At 43.9% G+C, this 23,959-nt stretch overlaps 1 protein-coding gene across 3 annotated transcripts in view; it reads right to left on the bottom strand.

Moving 5' to 3' along the window:
• Positions 1-1,481: 1,481 nt before the first annotated feature.
• The window catches only part of kif13ba (kinesin family member 13Ba), a 42,294-nt gene continuing 19,816 nt past the window's right edge, over positions 1,482-23,959 (bottom strand). For 2 of the 3 annotated variants that reach the window (XM_047580328.1, XM_047580327.1), the window contains 30 exons: positions 20,199-20,311; positions 19,715-19,826; positions 19,382-19,594; positions 19,172-19,282; positions 18,926-19,060; positions 18,394-18,524; positions 18,151-18,237; positions 16,862-17,052; positions 16,499-16,778; positions 16,225-16,387; positions 15,975-16,130; positions 14,572-14,721; positions 14,350-14,475; positions 14,082-14,255; positions 13,842-13,999; positions 13,634-13,766; positions 13,382-13,537; positions 13,206-13,305; positions 12,918-13,044; positions 12,729-12,784; positions 12,513-12,637; positions 11,183-11,458; positions 10,953-11,093; positions 10,781-10,858; positions 10,624-10,671; positions 9,897-10,053; positions 8,987-9,117; positions 8,174-8,233; positions 6,989-7,565; positions 1,482-6,907 (listed from right to left, as the gene is read on the bottom strand). In XM_047580328.1, coding sequence (XP_047436284.1) covers positions 6,702-6,907; positions 6,989-7,565; positions 8,174-8,233; positions 8,987-9,117; positions 9,897-10,053; positions 10,624-10,671; positions 10,781-10,858; positions 10,953-11,093; positions 11,183-11,458; positions 12,513-12,637; positions 12,729-12,784; positions 12,918-13,044; positions 13,206-13,305; positions 13,382-13,537; positions 13,634-13,766; positions 13,842-13,999; positions 14,082-14,255; positions 14,350-14,475; positions 14,572-14,721; positions 15,975-16,130; positions 16,225-16,387; positions 16,499-16,778; positions 16,862-17,052; positions 18,151-18,237; positions 18,394-18,524; positions 18,926-19,060; positions 19,172-19,282; positions 19,382-19,594; positions 19,715-19,826; positions 20,199-20,311 — 4,671 coding nt within the window. In that variant the 3' untranslated portion in view covers positions 1,482-6,701. The remainder of the gene's footprint in view (positions 6,908-6,988; positions 7,566-8,173; positions 8,234-8,986; positions 9,118-9,896; positions 10,054-10,623; positions 10,672-10,780; positions 10,859-10,952; positions 11,094-11,182; positions 11,459-12,512; positions 12,638-12,728; positions 12,785-12,917; positions 13,045-13,205; positions 13,306-13,381; positions 13,538-13,633; positions 13,767-13,841; positions 14,000-14,081; positions 14,256-14,349; positions 14,476-14,571; positions 14,722-15,974; positions 16,131-16,224; positions 16,388-16,498; positions 16,779-16,861; positions 17,053-18,150; positions 18,238-18,393; positions 18,525-18,925; positions 19,061-19,171; positions 19,283-19,381; positions 19,595-19,714; positions 19,827-20,198; positions 20,312-23,959) is intronic. The other variant, XM_047580329.1, reaches the window with a different exon arrangement.

Raw genomic sequence — 23,959 nt, 5'->3', positions numbered from 1 at the left:
AAATTGAACAGATATTCATCGCCTCCATGTGCTCTGCTTTGGTGACTTTAACCTCCTGAGACCCTGCGTCCTCATATGGGGACCTCAGGTTTTAGGTTTGTGGCAGCTTCTTATTCTGTTTCATTTAGACCCGTTGTCCTCATAAGTGGACGTTTTAGTTTGCCATCTAGTGGTAGCAAAAGGTCAGTACACTACTCTGTGTGAGAACATGACAGCGGCTTTTTCAGAGGATTTGTAAGTGAACAAGATACAAAACCTCATCAAATTATATGGTTGTAACATGTTTATTTGTGCTTATTGACTTCTCTAGTTTAATATGACATGAAGATTTAACACATTCTATCAATAGTAATGAGCTACAATGTCACTAATTAGCAAGTACTCGTTTGAGGACATCGGGACTTTATTGATTGCAATCCTGTTTTTGCACAGCCATGTTCAGGTATTGAAATATATAGTTTTATATTTTTTTGCACATTGATGACATTGATTTTTTTTTTAAACAACAACAAAAAAAATACTTCCTGTTCAAAGGTGATACGTGGTTTTTATGCTTTTTAGGTTGAACTAATCCCAAATATCTTGGAGAAATGAATGTACCAAATAAACAAATGTAACAAATAAGAGCTCAGATCTCAGGAGGTTAGAAAAACTATAATCAGATAATTAAAATAACATTGGCACAATTATAAAACAGGACACCTTCAGACAAGTATCACATTTAGAATTGTTTCATATATTTATTTTTATTATTTGTCTCTGAAAGTCCTTTTAATTCTGGGATGTCTTCATATAGAAAATCCAAGCTGGAACCCATGGATGGGGCCACCAGGTTAAACACTAATGAGAACATGCAGTAGGTCAACCCAGAAGCCTTTCAAGGGTTTTCATTCCAGTGAGTGGACATGATCTTTTGTTCCCATTATCCGGTTATCTTTTTGTAACGGACATTAACCAATAATCTACATAGCCCTATATATGCTTTGCATTCTCTTATAGTTGAGTTTATCCGTGTGTGAACCTACAGAGATATTCCTGGAGTTGTGTGATGGTTACCGTGCACATGCCTTATCAGTTGGGATAGCTAGTAACTACCTAGCGAAAAGCAACTCCTTACATGGTGCTGTTGAACCTTGCCCTTCCTCTGGTTTAGATTAACCTATATAAGTACGTCTTATTGTCTCTTAGCATCTCTCTTCCTGCAATAAATCCATAAAAGATACTGAATACACTGAGGATCTCTGGGTCCGGTTTACTGAAAGCACAGGCTCCCTGCAGCTCTCCAGAACAAACAGATTCCTACATAAATCATTTTTAATAGCAAATACACATGGTTAAAAAGAACTTTATACTTTAAACATCCTGTTGTCCCTTTTGGATATATTTTGCCATTTATTTTTCTTTAGTTTATGGGATCACACGCAGACACATCTATGTCCCGTAGTTAGTGGGCGGTTCTTTAAAAAAAAAAAAGAAAATGATCAACGTATTATAATACACGTTTATTCTTTGGATTGCAGCATAGAATTACATAAAACAATTAAATTAATCAAAAACCCAAACTTGTGCTCAGATTTTTTTTTTCTTTTCCTTTTTATGGAGTCTTAATATGCACGCATATGTACACATAACACAGCACGACCGCTCCGATGGCGCGTACACAAACGTCGAGGCAAGCGGAGTCAACAGTGGCGGTGTGATTGATAATGATTAGTCAGGGTGATGTAGTAACACTGTCGACCTGGAGGGGGGTGGGAGGGGTGAAAAAACACACAGTGAGGACTATTTAAAAGTTTTTTTTGTTTTTTGTTTTGTTTTCCTGGAGGAGCTGTTGTCTTTAGCAGGAGTTTACTCCCTGACGTAGCAAGCACCTCGTCCTCGCCATCATCATTAAATACGGCGGCCGAGGAGTCTGAAATAAACAACTGCGCGTTTGTGTGTAAGGGAGGGGGGAGCACCTGCAACAAGGCCGTGTATTGCTTGCTTGTGGCGTTTATTCTTGTAGTTGAGAACTGATGCTGTCAGCTCAGAGAAAGGCCTCAGGAAGGGGGGAGCAGGGGGTGGCAGAGCCGTCCGGATGGCCGAGAGCTGGGACAGAGGTAGTTCCAAGGCTCACTACCGAAAAAACAGCTGATTAGAAGATGTGGCTTTATCCCAGGTGGCTGTGAGGCAGTGGTATTTTTTTTTCCTGGTTGCATATAAAATTCCCAGAGGAGGAAGACCGGAGGATTTTTTTTTTTTCCTGGTCCGAGCGCTCCACTAGGGGGCGACACAGCCCTCCTTCTGCTGGATCAGGCAGTAATAATAATAATAATAATAAACCTGACAGCTCCCCCTGCAGCCACATGACTCCCAACTGACCATTTTTAGATTTAAATACTAGACCAAAATCAGCTGCGTATGCTTCCTGCTTAATTCAGCCTGTTTAGGTAGAGAGCTGCTTAAAAAAAAAAAAAAAAGGTTCCAGGTTGAAGGCCACGTTAAGGCAGGGGTTGCTCCAGACCAGTCGTCCCACACTTATGACATATGGGATCCACTCTGAGCGAAATAAAAGCACTTAAGACAACAACAACAAAAAAAAAGACTCACGCAGAAGATCAGTACAATATGCTCATATCCAAATCGCTTAAACACAAACGGATCACGACTTTTCGAGTTTCGGTAAATAACACTGTCAGTTGAGCCACCGTCTCCATGGCGACGGAGGATGGAGGCGGACATTAAATTAAAACTGCTGCTGCTGCTACTCCACCTCCTTTGTAAAGTTCGTCATAGAAAATGCCACAGATCACGTCTTAGCTCGACCTGATGCACTCATCCCGTGTGGAGTAGGAGGGTGTGCGTTGTTGTGTTTTTGTCGCCTCATCCAACACCTGGCTTGTTCCTTTTTTTAACCAGTTTGTGTTATTTTCTACTTTGAAGCAGCGAATGAAGGAACGTAAATGGAGAATATTGCTTCAAAACATCAAAGACTTGAACTGAAATGAGAGGAACGTGTAACCTAAGGACACTGAATCATAAAAAAAAAGGTTCGTATTTTACTTGTGTGTTTTTTTTGTTTTTTTTTTGTATTTTGTTTTTTTTTTTACATATACAAGTGTTCCAGAAATGAACTCTCCAGTTCCCCCCTGGAGACTTTTGTGCAAATGAGTCAAAGCACTGATATGAAAAACAGTGTGTGGAAGATACATGGTCACATGGTTTCTGAGGCACAATAACATAAAGGAGCATCCAGAAGCCTGAAGTGATCTCAAAACCACTTGAACCGGGTCAGAGCCGAGACCAGGATGGGAAAGTCCACGACGGCCACAACATGTGATCGTTTCCCATCTTAGTAAAGACGCCCCCCTCCCCCCAACACACACACATCCTCCCAAACATACACACAAGCACAGACACAAACACACATAAGAACTGTTCTCCCTTCCTTCATTACCAACGTAACTGTTATGAACCACAATATTATTTTATTTTCATTTATTTTTTTTAAAAATATGACCAAACTATAACCGGGACCAGAGCCCAGCTTACAGATCATTTCACAGCCTGCCGACCTACAACAGCCAATCAGAGGGCTCCAGGGTTCGGGGGCCAGAAAATAAATACGCTGATAATAAACTAGACTACGATAATATATTGCTGCCCGGTCTCGTATTTCCATTTGCAACATTATAGTTTACTCGTTTCTCTACAGAAAACAACCCAGAAAATAAGACGACCCTCTCTCCTTCAAGGCCCACGTGACAAAGTGCCTCATTTGTAGGAATTTAACTGCTTCATTTAAAAAAAAAAAAAAAAAAAATATTGACCACGGAAACAAAAGTGCCAACTTTAGTTCGTCTGCTTGGGCATCAAAAAAAAAAAAAAAAAAGAGAGAAGAGATAGAGCGCGTTAGATAAATCAACGGATCCATTTACAGGTAAATTTACAATGCTAATAGCAGCAATTTTCATAAAATAATTTGTGCAACATTATTTAAAATTAAAGAGAAAAAAAAGGCTTTAACGATTTCCCACGCGATAAAGGCATGTGTACAAGCATTTTAATATAAATAGTAGATTTAACGCCCTCAAACTGAAGAGACGCGCGATACGATGAGTGGAAGGCGTCACGTATCCATAGAGACGGTAGTGTACAGTGAATATACAGGCTTCATTACATCATCATCATCATCATCATCATCATCATGAGAGATTCTCCGTTCAGTTCCACGTGAATAAACCGAACGTCGTTACATCCGGTAAAAAGCTGTTTCAGCGCATGTCAACATGACAATATATTCAGGGCGGCTGTGATCGGGATGTGAAACGTTCATCGTAAAGTCAGGATTCTCCAGAGACATGAACCTCGTTCAGACGTCGCGTTAACATCCAACCTGGACAAAACAAGCGCATCATTTTTAAATGTAGCAGAATATTATAACATCTGCAGCCTCTAATTGATAACTTCCTACCTCTACAACTCAACTAGTTGTGTGTGTTTTGTTAATTTATTTATCTCTCTTATGTTATTTAAGAGATCATTTGGGTTATTTTTCTGAATGAATGAGGGAAAACTCTGAGTAGGTGGCCGCTAATGTGACCCAGGAGCTATTCCACCAAAGGAATGAGGTCCAGTGTGTCTCAGACCACCTCCAATCAGAGATCAGATCCCTCAAATGAGACCTCAATGCCTCCCAGGTGTGTTCATACCTGCACTTTAAGCTGGACACTTGAGATTGAATTCCCCAGGTTGGATGTTATTGGAAAGTCTGAACGAGGCCTTAGTGTTGCGATTACAACAAGCCAAACCGGCCGAGACGCTACAAACTCTCCCGCATCTCCCACAATGCAACTTTTGCGCGTTTCTCCTCACGTGACGGACACCACCGTGGCATTTGTTACAGATCTGTACAGCAGTAACCCCCGGTGACATCCTCCAGGAGTCAGAGGCTACAAAAGGGCGTCGCAGGCCGAACTCCATGTGGAAAACATCGAAGCCAAGCGGCCCTTTAACCACAGCGAGCACATGTGGGCGCCACCTGAATCCCTCACGGACGCACGCGGGTCGTAACCGAAAATGCTGCTGTGTGCTGAGAATTCCTTTCCATAAGTGAACGCGCAAGGTCACGATAAAATGTTACAGTGCACGTGGAATGTTTGATATAAAAGAAAAAAAATAAGTTAGAAAAAAAAAGAAACATCTCCCACGTCATCTCGTATTTTGCAGGAATGTTCAGTCTGAACTGCTTCTAAAACTAATAGTAGCTCACTCTCCCAGTTGCGTCAGTATTTAAAATTTTTTTTAAACCAGGTTAAAAAGATAAAATGCATAGAGGCAAATTAATTCTCTTCTTCTCAAGCTTGAAACATCCAGTCGCTTCCTTTTCCTCGACACGTACTCACGCCCCGTCTCCACCACGACATTAAGCGACACCTTCGTCAGAGCTCATTCTGAACCACACTCGCTGCGTCGTCACCACAGACACGTCCCGTTCACATGCAGAAGCTTCTTCTCTGACATCTCCAGTGCAAAATCGACTTTTAAAGCCTCTCGGTACGAGCAGCTCGCTCCCATAGTGGCTTCGTCCGACTCTTCCCGTCCTGCGCGTCTAAACTTTTAACACCGGCACGAAACACGACGACACGAACTTACTTGTGCACGACACTGTACAACATTTACAAACGCACACAGACAGACACGCACGCCCCCACCACGTCACCGACGCCCTCCCCGCGACACTCCCTCTCTGCAGTCCCTGAGATCACCTCACACTTAGCACAAGGCATTCTCTTCAACACGAACACAGCTGAGAGAAATTAAATTACACAGAAAAAACAAAAACAAAAAAACAAATGCAAACCAAAGCCATAGCGAAGGCACATTCTGGGAGGATCCGTCTTCAAAAGAAAAAGGAGTCCGGGAGGGAGAGACGTGTCTCAAACAGTGAGTCCAGGTTTAAGTCTGCAAACCGGACTTGCAGAGCACAGGAGAGTGGCAGCTGTAGCAGGGAATTCTGGGACGTCGAGTCTCGGGTCCGACCGGGGCGGAGGCGTCGTATGCAGGGATGCAAACGCGTGAAAATGCAGCAGAATCCTGCATTCACAGTGGTGAGGTTTTTGTTATTTCACTTTTTTAGTGTTTTTTAGCGTAATCTATTGCCTCATTCAGGTTTGTCTATATTTTTAGTGGCTACGACGGCCGATGTTAATGAAATGTGCCCCTCCTCAATTAAATCACGAGCCGTTTGCATCCCTGTATGACGTCTCAAAAAGCTCCTCCGGGTCAAACCATCCATCCAGCACTGCACCGTCTAATCCTCGCGCCCAGGTCCAAATATGATCCCAAGTCGGCTTCCGTTCGCTTCCAGCAGTCTTCCCACTGACTGCTACCTGCTTAGTATCACCTTCCCACATGAGCACTCCTTCCACGGACTTCTAACATGCTCTGCATAGTCTCACATCAACTTACTTAAATTCTTTCTGGAAAAGTTTCTCCACTGCGTTCAGTCTGCTTCCATCCATTTCCTGTGAACGCTCGCGGTGAGTGTAGCTTCCGACTACGTGTGGTTAGGCAGTAGGTCCGTTCGGATGCGTGAGCCTGTTGCATAGCTGGGAGAGGAGGAAGAGAGGAAGAGGAGGAGGAGGAGAGGAGGAGGAGGAGGAGGAGGAGGAGGACTGTGGGGAGTTCATCTCTCACATCCAGCTCCTAGTTTTCCTGTCTCAGCTGCTCCAGGACTTGCGGTTTTCCCCCCGCCGTGCAACAATAGCTTCTCCTCGCAGGACGGGGACGTGAGCGGGCGGGACGGAGTCTCCTGTCCGACGACTGGCGCGGTCGCGGCAGGACAGCCGGTCTGGGCGGACCAGAACCCCGTAGCCCGGTTTACAGTGGAAATACCGCTGACCTCCGACTGAGCCGTCGTTCTTACCTGCGTGAGGACAATTGTAACGGTCAACCCCTTTCACAGAGCAATACCAGTATATTAATGAATGGGTTATCGTATACCTACCTACAGGAGTGTCCAGCTCCACCCCCACCCACACTCCCTCGGCGAACTGCGTCACTCCCACGTAACGCACCGTCCCCGCCTTATTGCTTCCCACTGTAACATACGCCCCTTCAGTCAGCCATTCGGGCAGCGCGCCGTCGTGACTGCGCTCCTCGTCGTCCACCAAGATCTCCAGCCTCTCAAAGCCTTCGCCTCCTCTCCCCGAGCTCCCCAGCCTCTGCTCAGAGGAGAGTTCCGCGTTGTTGTGATTGGCCGAGCCGCGGGAGGCGGCCGGAGCGACGGCGGCCACCTTGGCGACACACTGAGAAGGAGAGGTCACAACATCGTTCCTGTCAGCGCCCTGCTGCTGGGGGTTTGTGGGCAACGTGGTCTCGGCAGCCAGGAGGGAGGAGGACGAGGAGGAGGGTTGGAGAACGTCGGACAGGGTAACTGTTGAAACGCTAGTGGAGAAGTAGCCGCTCGACGACTGGCTGAGGGGGCTGAGAGGGGTGGTGTCATGCGGGTCATGCACAGGAAGAGGAGGGACCTCTGGGAACTCTGCCCGTCTGTCTTTGGAGGGGGGCCGCGCCATAGAGGTCTACAAGAAACCAGCGGTTGCCACAGGAACGGAGGGACAGACGAGAGCATGCAGACAAGGCAAAACAACAAAACAATAATTAACAATAGTAATCAGCTTCCCCAAGTATATTTCACTATTTTGGCCCAAAAGGAGTCTGTGATCTCGTTGTTTTTGTGCCAACGTGAAAATTAATTTAAAAATCTTAGACTACACAACCTATAAGAACACAACCTTTGTAATGTTCGTCCTCTCAATACTGGACAATAAGAACAGAGCTCCTATAGTTAGAGTTTGAAATAACTTTTTATAATAAAACTCTGAAAGAAACCCCTTTGATTGTTCTGATCAGGTGAAAAAGGAGAGGGCTTTATATTTTCCTTATTATGACTCAAGAGGTTATATGCAAGTAACCTTGCAATCAGTCTATATTATCTCTAATATGGACGTATTTAGGACCATTATGGAACTTCAGTGCTAAATATGACTCCTGTAATACTGAAGCAGCTATCAAGCAGAAATAACTTAATTAACCTTAACTTAATTACAATCAAAAAAAAATCTTCCAACAGAAGCAATAAAAACTGAGGTTAGCATGTCAGGGCAAAGAGGACAGGTCACAATCTCACCGTCTCAGGCTTGGCTTTGTTGTCGTCCCCGCCTGATGATGTCATGATGCGTGGCACATGCTGCGGAGTCACAAATAGGATCACGACAATGAAATACAGCACGTTATTCAGGTTCGGTTCGGTTCGATCGAGCATCGGTTTTTCGATTAGCAATTTAACCGTTTAATTTAGTTTGAATTCATAGAAGAACAACTGTAGATCATATTCTAACTGCAAACAATTACATGCTTACATTTAATTTAGTTATTATTTTTACTGTTTTTAAGCCCTTTGTTTGCAGTTAGGACTCATTCCCTTAGCTTCATAAATGTACTCCATCTTTTAACTTCAATGAAAAAAATGCATGCTTGGATGATGCCTTCACAAAAACTCGGAAATTCTATAATCCAACTCGGAAATCTCAGACTTCTGATATCGTAGCGTTCACCTTACAGGTTAACTCAGAGGAGAAAAAATAAGTTTGGTATATTGTCACCGTTTGCTGAACATTAAAATACGTGCAGCAGCTATTTATTTATATTTTGGAAGCAGTTGACAAGAACAGAGCTCATTTTTTCCCAAGTTGTCTTGAATGCAGCATCAACTTAAGCTGGATCTCAGCCAACCCAATCCCCATCCAAATTCTGATTGGCTAGTGATGTTAGTTTGGAGATGGAAAGCTGCCTTACTCTCATTCCATTGGAAGGTGAACTCAATTAGAACCGGACAATATCCCGCATCAACACACTTTAAGCCCTGTGTTACATTCTGACTGAAACATGATCTGAATGAGGAAGACATTAGAGCTGAATGATCTCCTTCATCTGCGCTGACCTGCTGGTTGTGCGGCGAAGGTCTCAGCTCCTTCTTTTCATCCCGAGCTGGAAACAGAGACTTGAGCAGTTTCGGCATCTGAGGAACCAGCGCCTTAACTGAAAGATAAGAGGCAGCAAGTCCTGAACGACCTGGGGAGGGGGAGGAGGGGGAGGATGGGGAGGCGTGGCGAGAGAGGAGGAGGAAGAGAAGGAGGAGGTGGAAGAGGGGATAGAAGCAAGGAAGGTCCGGGAGGCAGGACAGGTGTGAAAGAGTAAGAGAAAGTTGAAAGCGAGTCCAGAAAATGGCAAATACCCCAAACACAGTGATAGGCTGACAGAAGAAGCTGCCCGCAAAACACACCAACACACAAATGGTTGAATTAGCCATTACGCTAAATATGATTTATAAACACAGTGGACCGTGACACACACATTTGGCAAAAATGATTAATCCTGCTCATTTTTAAAGCAGAATTAATCTAAAAGACGTCACAGTAACATGTAATCTGTGTGACATGGAAAAGAAGTCACTATGAATTAACTAGCAGACAGTCAAATATTCAGATTGATCACACCAGACATCACAAAGCTTTGATCATGAGGATAGGAGAAAGATGATAACACTGCATTAAACGAAGCAAAAATGGCTGGAAAAGGAGCAGGAAAGGTAAGATGTTGCAGGACGCTTCTGCTGGAGAAGAGTGGAAATCGACCTTTCCAATGAAACATGACATAGTGTGGTAAAATATAGTGTTTTCGAGAGAGGGAGAGGGTTTCAAACTGAATAAAACCCAGAGGAATAAGAAGAGGAGAAGAGATGGATGGCTCAGAGAGTAAAATAGCGGAGAACTGCTGGAGTATACGGTATGTCGAGTAAAAATGGCATTTATAGGAGAGAGATATATGGAGTGTGACAGGAGGAGGCTTACCTTGTTCTGGTTCCTGGTTCTGTGGGGGACTCATGGCGAAGGGACTCGGGGATGAAGAGGGGGAGGTGGAGTAGGTGGAAGGGGACGAGGCCGGACGGGGGAGAGTGCGTTGGAACTGAGATGGCATGAAGATATCCTGCTGACTCTCCCATCGCCCCTAAGAATCAGACGAAGGGAAAGATGGCGGGACATGAGTTTACACACACCTTAGTTTTTACATGACGTTTAATCCTTCATTTCCACAGTTACACACAAAGTAGTTTAAACTTATTTATTCATATTTAAACTGCTACGTCTAACGCCAACAGCAATGCAACCTGCTACCGTAATAATTGTAGTCTGTGCGCAACATTTTTTTTTTTTTATCATTCATAAAAAGCTACAACTGGGGACATTTTTCAGGGACATCTTTAGCCAGAGGACAGGTCATTCAAAACAGAGACTGTCCCCAGAAATCAGAGGTCTGGTCACCATAAAAAAAAAGCAAAAAAACAACCGACACGGTTGTTTTGTTTTTTTTTCGCACTAGTCTTCTTGTTCTGCCGCTTCATTTTTCAGACATTTCTATCTTCACTACACCTACATGTCGCGCCATGTTTTTAAGCGCTACATTGAAAGTGGTCCAGTCTGAAACAGTGTCTAACGGTGCTAGAGTATATTAAAAATTAATATCATGAACCGGTATACCGCCCAGCCCTAGTTCTAACTGCAAAAAAGTGCATATTACCTTATCATCCAGACAGGTCGTGGACAGGTCTTGTCTACTTCCAGAAAGCTAAAGGACGGGACAGTCAGTAAGTATAACAAGAATAATTGTATCTTACTGCAATATCATATGGCATCATGTTCTGGTATCATGTCTTCGGCCTGTAATCATGTTTTACCCTGTGGACAGAAGGAGAGCTTATACTCCGTCTGTTACTCTTTCCTCTGCCAGTCAGCTGCTCCTTCACTGCCACCTCCTAAAACACACAGATTAGAGAATTAAAAATTCAAGAAGGATAAAGTAAAAAGAAATTACTCTCTAACTATTTATGTATCTGCCTACAGATCTACCTGTCTGAGTCTATCCAGAGTCAAGATGTTCTCCAGGCTCAGGACACTGCGGAGGTATTTCTCGATAGCGGCCTCATCCTCAGACGACTGACTAGCGGCCAGACGGGCCAACATCTCCCTGTCCTCTGAACCGGGAGCGTCCTGATGATCACAGCATTAAAAAGGTTGATGTTAAATAATTCACCTCAAAATCTCTAAATGACACTTTTTCTTTTGTGGTGTAAACTTACCCCAGGAATATTTGAGACCACCTCAAAGGTGAGTCCACAGCCCGGTATCGTGCTGCGGGTTGACATCCTTCTGAGAAAGTTATGGGCGAAACCCTGGCGGCCCGGGTTAACATTGACGCAGATTCTCTTTCTCAACACCAGCTGCATGTCAGCGGGGTGGCTGAGCTGAACCACCACTCGGACCGTCAGATAGACTCGATGCTCCGGCCACGCTCCCCCGCGACTGAGCTGAGGACACTCGTGGACAGTGGAGTCCCACGATGCCTCCGCTTTCACCTATGAGGCAACAAGCACAGTTTAAGTGAGTTCCGTTTACCTCGGACGACACTAGGAATGATGACTCGTTGTGTTCAATATTTACATTTTTGGAGAAATTTCTGATGTCTTCATGTTAACTGACATTATTGCCAAGACGTTAAACTAAATTTAGGCCATTTAAGTTACACAAATTGTAAATGGTACAAATAACTTGAACCAACTCTTGAGTTTTTTTACAAAAATTATTTACAGTGATGAAATCCACACAAGGTAGAAATTTTTAATTGTTTCATTTAAATGTAGAAAAAAACACACTATTCATCACAGGCTATTGTTTTTAGCTATTGTTAGCTGAGCGTGACATGGGCTTGCAGTTCCCATGCACCACATGAAAATCTAAATTACACAATAATAGCAATTGAATATATATGTGGATAAATACCGTCTGTACGACCAATTTAGTGCAACAAAAACTAATCAGAAGAGCTGATAAATGGAATATTACAAGAACTTCTAATAGTGGGTATGCACGTGACATCACAGCAAGCAGACGTCTCCGTGGTTACGGCCACTGAGTGGCAAATGGTGACAGCTGAACATAGAGATTAGTAGCATCAATTTGAATCATTGGCTGAAATAACTATAAAATGAATAAAAAAAGAAAAAAAAGAAAGCAGAAGTAAATTGATCGCTGTATTAGAAATAACAACTGGAATCCAGGCACTGAAACCTGATGTTGTGGTTCTCATTTAGTGTCAGGTAATAATTAATTTATGCTGTATTTTTTGATGAAATCATACCTTAAATGACTTCTTAAGTTATGTTCTGGAGGGCTCTCAGATAAGTTTGTGGATGTTGTGGCGTAGTTACGGCCGACAGTAACTATTTCAGCTCAATCCTTGTAACGTCCAGTCGGATGCTACACTATTGTATGGTTTCTCAGTTACTTCTCAGTTAAGAAATTTTAAATTCTGAGTACAAATGAAACACATCAACACCACTAGTCTAGCCAATGAAAAAGTCAGTGTCAGTGGGCTCAGAAAAGTGCCTAAGAACTGAGGCTCGTCCTCACCTCTCCGTCATAGTGTTTCACGATCTGCAGGTCAAAGAAGTCGTCCTCATCCTCTCCACTCAAGGTGGCATCCCAACCTCCGGCCTCTGGAACCTCAAACTGGTCCGGAGAGCTGAGGTCGTCAGCTAGAGAATCAACAAAATAATAGAAATAAACTTGGGAGTAGATAAAACTACACGAGTAAGAATAAAAAAAAAATAAAAAGAACTTGCGTACGTTTGAGGTTCAGGAAGAGGACAGGAATGTGCGTCTCCATGCCTGGCAGAGGAACCCTGGCAATAAAACACACAACACATCTGTATGTGTTTGACTGTAGCTTTGTGCTTCAAAGTGGTTTACTTTACAATCTCAAGAAAACACGTAACTAATCTGAAAGGCGTGCACCGCCCTGCATACGTGTCGTACCATTCAGCGGGTGCTCCGGGGATGCCGCTGCCAGCAGAGGGCACCATGACGGCATTTCTCTCCTCTGTCAGAGTCAGACGCCACTCGAGCAGCTGGGCCTCCCTCTCCATGTCATCCTCTGTCTTTTCTGCAAGCAACACGTGTCCATTAAACACCTCTCACACTAAATCAACTAAAAACCTGAACTGAAGTAATAGAAGCAGTCTAAACTAAAGTTAGAGGGACACAAAGTGGTGTTAAAGACCTTGAATGTGTAATTTGTAAATACGACGTGTGTTTGTGCGTTACCTGCTTTGCTAACCAGACTTTGCAGGTGTTGGTCGAGGTATTCCTGTCTCTTGGTGAGAGCAGCTAACCACTGTCGCCGCAACCGTTCCAGGTCTCTTTCCTGTCCATCAAACCACTCGGTTAATCACAGCATTGTCTTCTTCACTTGAGCGGAGAGTCGATTTTAACTGGCGTACCTGATAGCTGTCCATCTCATCTCCTTCCTGATTTGCGGTTGTGTTTCTGATCTCCACACAGCCCACCGACACCGCAAGCACGATCTCTGCTATGAGAGGCATAGTGCCCGAGTCCTGAACCGAACGAACATCTACCTGGATTCGCCGTGACTGACCCTGAAGATGAGGAGGTGGAGCAGACAGAAGGCGCTAGTCAGAATATTTAGATCGAATTATTCAAGTTACCGAAGCTCATTTTAGGGCTAACCCTACCTGTCGAAGCTGGAATATTCCCCCGGTCCGCACATCTCTAGCAGGAACGACCTCCACCGGGACAAAGTCTCCGTTCTCGTTTATCTCCAAGATTTGAATCCACAGCTCCAGGCGACGCGTTACCTCGCTCCACCTGCAAAAACCAAACCCCGTTAGCAGATCTGAGCATCACGCAGATTAAGACGCGGTTGTCTCTGGGTGTGATTACCTATCTCGCAGCGTGCGCGTCTTGGCTTGGATGATGCTGAGGTCCCACAGGGCAGGGTTTCTTCCAGCATCAGCCTGCCTGTGTCCATACACCTCAATGGCAACCGCCCCTTCGGTGAGGTACTCAATGAAATCCTCAGTTACAGACACGGCCATCTCCTACAGAACCCAAAGACATATTATTATTATTATTGTGGTTCAACAATACAAAGATCAGGATAGCTTTTATAGGATTCTTCACCTTGCAGCTGTCAAACACCACCATGCAGTGTGGGTCCTTGGTGCTGGGTGACGAGGACGACGGGTCGACTTCAGGGGCCACGATGATGGGCTCAGACTGGTCCCAGAACGAGTACTGACAGAAGACGAAGTTGGACAAGTACTGAGGAAGACCGGTGGCCTGCAGGATCTTAAGCTGGAGAGATCACACCCGTCGTAAGTCACCAAACATATCTCCACTTCTATTTGGTTAAAATGTAAAATGTGATTGTTTGAGCTGCGTCTCTTACCATGCAGACCAGTTTGCGATCCTGCACTTCAGATTCTTGGTTGCCGTCCGGTTCGTCTCCCCCAGCCATGTTGTCCTCTAAGCCTCCTCCAACCCTCACCACCTCCACATGCAGGCGCCCTGCAACCTGAGCACAGGAAGGAGGGGGGAGACATGCAGAGAAGTTGGAGTTTAAACCTCAGAAATATCAGTCAACATGCTGAAGTAAATGGTGTGACGCTACCTCTCCCTTCTGGTTGATGATGGGCACGGCGTACTGCAGCTTGACGTCGTAGAAGAGGCAGGAGAGGAAGACGTTGGCGACGCCGATCAAACTGTGGTTTTCTTGCTCATCAAAGAAGGGGTCTGCTCTACGGAAATATGAGCGCATGACCTGGAAGAGAGGAGAACGTTGACAACAGTTAGGTCCCAAAGGCGTTTGTGATTTATGGTTGTAAGAGCTGACAAAGAACTATGGCCTCATTTCCCATTATATATAGCTATATCATGAACCGCAGTACAACTTTATGACAAAACTATAAATGTGACTGGGCAGGTTTATTTTTAAGACCAGATACACTCACTGGCCACTTTATTAGGTACACCTTGCTAGTAAAAGTTTGGATGCCCTTTTGCCTTCAGAACTGCCTTAATACTTCGTGACATACTTTCAACAAGGTGTTGGAAACATTCCTCAGAGATTTTGGTTCATATTGACATGATGGCATCACACAGTTGCTGCAGTGCTCTATGGGACTGAGATCTGGTGACTGTGGAGGCCATTGGAGTACAGTGAACTCATTGTCATGTTCAAGAAACCAGTTTGAGATGATATGAGCTTTGTGACATGTTGCATTATCCTGCTGGAAGTAGCCGTCAGAAGATGGGTCCACTGTGGTCATGAAGGGATGGACATGGTCAGCAACAATACTCAGGTAGGCTGTGGCATTTAAACCATGCTCAGTTTGTACTAAGGAGCCCAAAGTGTGCCAAGAAAATATCTCCCACACCATTACACCACCAGCAGCCTGAACCGTTGATACAAGGCAGGATGGATCCATGCTTTTATGTTGTTTACACAGAATTCTGACCCTGACATGCGAATGTCGTAGCTGAAATCGAGACTCGTCAAACCAGGCAACGTTTTTTAGCCCATCTTCTTCTTGGTGTTGTGCGTTCAGAGATGTTATTCTACATTTCTTGGTTGTAACCAGTGGTTGTTTGAGTCACTGTTGCCTTTCTATCATCTCCAACCAGTCTGCCCATTCTCCTGTGACCTCTCACATCAACAAGTCATTTTCATCCACACAACTGCCGCTCACTGGATATTTTCTCTTTTTCGGACCATTCTCTGTAAACCCTAGAGATGGTTGTGTGTGAAAATCCCACTAGATCAGCAGTTTCTGAAATACTCAGACCAGCCCGTCTGGCACCAACAACCACATCACGTTCAAAGTCACTTAAATCCCCTTTCTTCCTAATTCTGATGCTTTGTTTGAACTTCAGCAAGTTGTCTTGATCACCTCTACACGCCTAAATGCATTGAATTACAGCCATGTGATTGGCTGATTAGCTATTTGTGTTAACAAGCAATTGAACCGGTGTACCTAATGAAGTGACAGGTGAGTGTATGTTCAGCCTACTCACCGGGTCGTCTTGATGATGGAGGTGGTATTCCTGCCACTCCTGGTACAACTCTCTCATGTCGACCAGACGGTTCTCCATCTTCTCCAAACTCCAGATCTGTTTTCCTCGACACCGCCGTCGAACCTGGATCGCTGGTTCACTGAGCACCGCATCCCTCTGAACAGAAAGATGTAGTTAGATTATCAGCTGACAAACCGAAGGCAGAACACTCACACACACGACGTGAAGCGTTCACATCCGCGTGCCTGACCTTGCGGTTCGCGTTGAGGTTGTCCGACGGGATCTGGAGGGTGACTCTGTACTCGGTGTGTCGTTCCAGCTCCTCAGAGATGAAACACGCTTCTTGCACCAGGAGGTTTGCTCTCACTATTTGTTCCCTCAACCTCCGCAGGCTCCTCACCAACACCGCCTCCCTGCGAGGGGACAGGAAGCGAGAGAGGAAAATGGAAACAGTAAAATACGGATGAGGAAGCTAATCAGCAACACAACAAACAAAACACAAACACGCGGCCGAACACTCCCACCTGTCCTCGTTCCACTGCCTCAGCCTGCTCTGAGCGCTGGTTGAATGGCTCATCCCTCCCACGCTGAGTCTCTCCAGGCTGCGGTAGTGTGACTGCTTTTCTGAAACCTGCTGGCCAGACGTCGGCCCTCCGGACTGACCGGTGGACAAGCGGTCTGGGTTGAGCTTCTTACGGAGCTGCTGGAGCTCCTGCTCGTACATCTGCCTCTGTCGCTCCAGAGCAGAGCGTTTCTCCTCCTCATGCTGCCTCTCCAGAGACTGGAGGACGGCCTGCATTGGGTCTGACAGGACACAACACACATTATCAGAAGGAAAACACGGGAAACTGGAAAGGACGGAGTTGAAGTAAGCAAACACATCTTACCATTGCTGCCCAGGGCTTTCATCATGACCTCTGTCTGGGCAAACTCATAAGAGAAGCTGACTTCACTGGACACTTCGCTGGCTGTGTCACCGTCTGCGTCCAGCTGCTCACTGCTGCCACTGTTCTTCATCACACCGCCTTCACCCTCCTCATCATCGGCTCCACGAGAGCGCCGCTTAGGGAGGTTGATCCTTTGAGTTGGGGAAACGTACACGTTAGGCTTAGTAATGTGCTACAAATAATATACATAGCACAAAGAAACGTTGATACGCCATAAAAGCAAAGGACAGGAAGAGTGAATGCTGACAAAATTATACATACGTATACATATACATCAAAATAACTGTTTTGCACAAACTTGAACAAATTCATTGTTGTTGTTATTCATCACTTTTACTTAAGAATAAATAAATAAATAATGTAAAATTTAAATGAAAAAATGAAAAAAAAATAATAATAATAATAATAATTACTCAGTCCATGGACGTGAATGAGGATTACACACATACAGGCTTAGAAAATAAAAATAAAGAGAAATCCACAGCGACAAAAAAAAGGTACACGACAGAAATAGCTGCTCACGTTTTCAATCTGCCGAAACACAGTTCATGTTTTCAAACTTTGTTGTGAGATGTTGCCAATGTTTATAGAACTTTTCAGTAGATCCACGCAGAGCAAATTCAATCTCGTCTAGTTTAAGAAATTACATTAAATCTTCAAGCCAAGATTTATTTGAGGGAGATGAAGAATCTTTCCACTGTAAAAGGACAACGAGTGATCAGGGATGAAAAAGAAATCTTTTTTTTTGTATTGAATTCAATTTAATTTCTATTCCCAGGTCGGCCAAAAACAGCTATGTGCGGTGACAGCTCAATATTCATCTGTAAAACTTCTGATAAAAACGTGAAGAAAGAGTCACAACATTCTTTTAACTCTGGGCAACACCAAAAAACATGCGAGTTGAATGTGTAGATGGTTGAAAAACATCGATCAGATGAATCTAAAAAGGTCTGGATACATTCGTCTTTGTTTAGTATAATGAATCCTGTGACATATTTTAAATTGAATAAGAGTGAGAGTCGAGCAGGATGAAGATGAGTTAATGGTCTTTTATACTGTTTTTATTTGGTATCTATACACTACAGTTACTTCTGGGAAATAATTGCGAATGACAAAATAAAAATCCTTGAATCCTTATTTCCATTTTATTTTTATAATCTATGAAAGCTTCTTTTTGTTTTTATCTGAAGTATGTTCGTGTTAAACTATTTCATGATTATGGAGGTTACCTAAAAAAGTGGTTGTTTCCCCAAAGGATTCGGTCGCCATGGTGAAGCTGGAGAGCGTTGGCTATTGGAGAACCATTAACGCACGTCCTATAACAGCAAACAAAGTAGAGGCATTAGCACGCAGTGACATTTACCTTTTGAAACCTGGAAAAGAATCAGGCCACAGAGGCCGTGAGCCAGAGACACATCGCCCTCGGCCCTCCTCCTCAATCAGTTTGTCTCTGTCGTGCTGGCGTTCCTTACCGAGCGTTGCGGTAGGGGGTGAGGACGACAGCGCACTCTGCTGTAATGTCAATGACACAGTGTTCTGCCTGGATACCCATCCCACACAGCTGGATGTCTTGGGAATCTGCTGAGCCCACTTTTGTGTGTTCCTGAGAGACAACGTTCAACAAGTTAATTATTAGACGAGTCTGTGAAACAGTGCAGAGTCATGTGTATTTGGGCAAGGATTACAGCCTGTTTATTTTGTCATGAAAGGTGCTTTGTTTTTTTTTTTAACTTGGTATGACTGAATTCATTTACCTTTCACAACTTTATAAGCACTTGCTGTCAGTCACATGACAGTTTACGTCTACTCAGCCGGTTTTACAAGTCAAACTTGAATGATCCAAGCAACACTTGTGAAAGGAGTTAGTTTTATTATGTTTACATTATTATTGCTCAGTTCAAATATAATATATTAAAAACCCACAGACAAACACAGAAGATTAATTAAATTACACAATACTACACAATAAAGTGTGCTACGGTAAGGATGTGTCTGCAGGTATACCTTCAGGTAGTACACAAGCAGTTCATTGAGGGCAGGATCAGCATTAAGGTTGACAAGGAAACTCTTATCATCTCCAACTTTTATCCCTGAAGACTGGAGAGAAATACCCAGACTCTCCAACTGCTTCTGACGCTCCTACAGACACAAAGAAAAGCATATGCACATGTATACAAAAGTGTACACAAAACAATATAGCAATTTCTCCAATAACTAAGGAATAGCTTTCACATTCCTTATTTGTCTCACCTGTGCAATTTCCTCAGTTTTGCGAAGCTTCTCCTCCCAGGTGATGGTCATCTCTTGAATCAACTTTTCAGACTCCTGCAGGCGATCTTTCAGCTCCGGCGCTTTCAAAGACTGGACAACAGACAGCAAATGAGAACACAGGAAGTCCTACACTGTGATATATATATATATATATATATATATATATGTGTCATTTTGAGGACACCACACCTCTGCCTGGTTCAGCTGCACTCGCAGTTTCTCCACCTCCTCCCGGAGCTCCCTGATTATGCGAGCGTTGGGGTCTTCATTGACAACAGCGTGGTTAACGATGTTCTTCGCTCGGTCAGCGTAGCGCAGCGTCGATAGCGTCTCCTCGTAGTTGTCTGCCGCCGGACTCACAGTCGCAACCATAGCCGTGCGACTGTTGCCCCCCAGGCAGTCCTGAGAGTGAAATGAAGGGGCATTTAATTCAGATAAATGTGTATTGAACATGCAGTGAAGAGTGAAAACGTTGGGATTTCCCTCATCTGTGGTGGACGCTGATGTTCACTGTGTACGTACCTTCAGCAGCCATGTCAGAACAGAGTCTCTGTAAGGAACAAACTTGGTTTTGTTCTTGGTGGTTCCCTGTTCAGCCAGTGCAGAGATCACCAGACCCAGTGTAGTGAGAGATCTGAGAAACAAACAGTCAGACACATTGAATACTGAGCAGTGAGGTCGGGTGCTTTTCATTTCCTTCCTGGTTTGTGGGTTTATATCAGTATGCCAGTCTATTCATGTGTTGAGGTGATATATAATCAAGCTTGCTAGCAATAAGATTATGTTGAATGTATGTGGATTTGGTGACTGTATATCATGTCAGGTCATGCAGGCCGACTCAACTGTTAATGTCTCACTTTATGCTTTGTGGCATAAAATCATAATATTGTGAAAGGAAGCTGCGAGCTAAGGTGAAAACATCTGTGGTTTTGGCTCAAACAGCTGGTCGATCTGGTAAAACACGTGTAGGTGTCAACGGTGCCTCGGTTTAACTGCTTCTGCTTACTTGTTGATGTTGCTTCCTTCTTTCAGCCTCTCCCCCGCTGCTCCAGTTTTTGCTGCTCGCTCACTCCCAGCTAAGTCTACCAGACTCAAGCGGCTGACTTTCTCCCCACTCGTCTGCAGAATGAACGACAGAGGCAGAAAAAGTTTAATTTTAGCTACGTTAAAATGCACTGTGCTCCTGTGTATCAGAAAATGATTGCTTTCATGATGCAGTCTGGAAGGAAATGAAGCTCTGGCCAGGGCTTCGCAGCCGAAGGTGCGTACGTCATTTCTGGCTACTGACAGTCGACCAGTAGCTCGTATTCAGAGAGGACATTCATACAACAGTGAGGAATGTCCTGGTCCGACATACATGCATAAACATCCAAGACCTCTAGTGTAGGATGTTTATGTAGAACACGCTCAGCAACACTGAAGCAGGAACACATGGGGTCCACATGGGTGCCTGATAAATTTCCGATGACCCATTAATCACAGAGGCACATCATCAAGTCGATCACCTGCTGGCTTCTGGGCAGAGCTTTCATTGAACACTCCTCTGTTTGGGCATTAAAGCGTCAGACAATAGAGAGTTTTCATGAAACATTTTGCTGTGTGTGTGTATCTGGGTCAGGTTCTCTGGTGCGCTCTCGTTCAAAGGGACATTTTTGTGCTTTCCTCAGATTCTACAAACCAGATGACTTCATCACCAACTTCAGTCTCTTCAATTTTCCCGAGGGCTCATGAAGAGGTGGATATCACGTCCCTATCTGTACTGGGCCAGATCCTCTCCTAGTCAAATGTGACAAGGATGAATGTAATACCTAAACCTCCATATGGCAATACATCGTGATTTTGAACATCTTAATACTGATTTTAAAAGAAAAAGTCACGTTTTGAGCCGATCGTGAATAACTTCCGCACCTCCACCACCACTTTTTTGTACAAATGCAATAAATTGGAAATGGATCGTTTGGATTAATATTGTTTTTTTGACTCAATTTGTCCAATGAGTTATCAGTCATTTGATATAAATATGTGTCTGTGTGTATTTTCAGATGCACTTAAAATTTCTCAGTGAACTATGTAGACTATTGCAATATCATAATATCGCAAAAATGTATCATGACTCAAGTATCGCGATACGTATCGTGAAGTCCTTGCCAATGCCCACCTCTACTGATCAACACCCGCTGTGAAGCCAGAACACGTCAGCTAAACATGAGCAGACCTCTGTCTGTGTTTAAAGAGAATCTGTCCAACCACCCCTCTGTGCAAGTATTTTGACATAACCCAATACAATACAAATAGCTCTTACAGCTACTAGGCGATTTTGTGCCAAGACTACAAATTTAAAATGTTTTCCAAAGAGGGGCTTGAAACTGCATACTGATGCAGTGATGACAACATTCTTGTAGAACAAGATAACCAATAACTTCACGAACCAGTCGGTCCAGAGTCCACGCTTCTCCTGCTTTTTTTCTTCAGTGACATGACCTTTGACTGTTCCCTCACAACAGCGCAACTGACACATCTTCACTCCTTTCCATTAAGTATCTCTTCTCTCTCCTTATCCTTAGCCCACATTTTTCTTCTGATCCTGGCTTTCCTCACTCGGCTCCAAACGATACAGATTGCTGCAGCAGTGTGATGAATGTGGAGCTGTAAAATTAGCGGGTGTATGTGCGCAAGGAGGGCAAGTTTAATCTTTAACATTTGGACGGACTTATCCAGAGCTTAATTCTGGTGGAGAAAACTCAGAACCCGAATCCTGAAAAGACCCAGTGTGGAAACATGAGATCTACCTCAGGGAGAAACGATACAGATCAACAGATCAAGTGCGGCCTCTAATCCCAGAGAGAACAGCCAATCATTAAAACAAACAATAGATGTGTATCTGGAAAAAGAGCGAATGAGATCCAAAAATAGACACTTTCAGAGCAGGGGGCCTTATCTACCAAGACTTGGAATGAAACCAACTCATGTTTGTTTTTAAATGAACACATGAATGCCCATGATGCTTTATGAACATTGTGCAGTATATAGAGGCTCTTCATGTTCAAAATAAATGGGACTTTTCTCATTCAATACGTGACATGTGGTTTTTTCTTGGTTAATTAGCGACTTTGCAACCAGGACAGTTGATACCTGGGTCAGTAACCAGATCAGTGGGCAGGGCGTGCAGCTTCTCAGCCAACCTGGCAGCACAGAATAGCATCAGGGCATCAACACGCAGCTGCACGTGATAACTGATGAAGTATACGTCACATATACATGTAAATGCAAGGAAAAAATAGGGGACAAATAAGTGCAAAGTCACAGGCCTTTCACTTGAGTCTAAACAGGCATGTTATTGAATGGACGTCTTGTGATGAGTTTCTGGGAGCTGGAAATGACTCATCCAATAACGGGTGACTTTCTGGTTGTCTATGGGTGTTTTCTTTCCACATGTGCCTTTAGTACAGGTTCTGTACACTGGCTGCACCATTAGGGGGCAGAGATGAGCTGACTGATGATTTACAGTCACTAGAGGAATGGTGGAAGTTATTTAACTTGATGAACCTTGAATGGTTAGATTGATGTGAAGCACATATGAGGCTTCCTGTTGTTGTTTTTTTTTCAATTAGCCAGATTTAGACATCATGTTACCAGACACCACAGGACACCCTCAGAAGGCCCATGTCCATTCTCTGATGAGTCACAACAATAGGAAAGGTGGTCATAATGTTATGCCTGGTCAGTGTATGTGTTGAACACATAGCTGTGATACAGAAAAACTTTTTCCTACTGGCCACCCTTATGAAAGAGGACTATATTAAGACTATCAGTGGAAATGGATTAGTAACAGATGAGCAAGCTTAAGTGTGTGATGTGTGTGATGATGAGATCAAAACAGAACCAAAAGTAAAACGTAAATACTTTGAACCACATTCATCAGGAAACCAGAAACGAGTCCAAATAAAGGCTCATGTTGCTCCTTGTGTAAGAAGGCTACAGTTTAATATAATACGGGTCATATCAGGGTTTATTTATACAGTCTGCAAATGGACTAAACTGATTAGGTTTTTATTTTTTTTTACACGCACTTCCCACTAAGAAAAAGTATTTGTTCAACATCTCAGGTCAGAGTACTGCAAAAATAAAACAACAATCGCAGTAGACACTGCAACCATCAGTGGACACACGAACAGAAAGCAGTCGGCTCTGAGGGTCAGCTGGCCAACTGAGTGAATCGCTTAATGACTTAATGACGTGGTAGCTATTAGCCGATTGTTAAGACTGTTTGATTAGTCTGATAATGACTGACTGTCTGACCAACTTTGTGGCCGATCCTGGGTGTGCCTTGAAAACAGAGCAGACTGTATCAGCTGACAAACTCGCAGTCACGCCTGTGAATTATTAACAGGATTCACTGGAAGCAAGTTCATTGGGAAATAAGAGCGAAGGAGCCGCAGTGGTTAAGTGGGTCAGTGAGGATGGAGAATTAGTCATCGAGGTCTTTTCTTAGACTGTGCTGACATCATCATCCCATCTGATGGCTACCTTTTCACTTGCTGCCTGCCGCAGCGGAGTGATCAAAAACTATTACGAACCAATTCTGGCAATATCGCGGCTGTTCATACAAAGTGGGTTTACAAGACGTAATGATTAGAAAGCAACTCGCCAAAATGATGTGGGCTTAATGTGGGTGGACGGCATGATGCGTATAAGGTATGTTGTAAGTGGGTGGATGATGCATCATTAATAGTGAATGGGATAAGATTGTGGCATCAGAATCCAAGG

Source organism: Mugil cephalus, chromosome 3, assembly GCF_022458985.1.
Source record: "Mugil cephalus isolate CIBA_MC_2020 chromosome 3, CIBA_Mcephalus_1.1, whole genome shotgun sequence".
In the NCBI taxonomy this organism is placed as follows: domain Eukaryota; kingdom Metazoa; phylum Chordata; class Actinopteri; order Mugiliformes; family Mugilidae; genus Mugil; species Mugil cephalus.
This window is presented reverse-complemented; position numbering and strand designations above follow the sequence as displayed.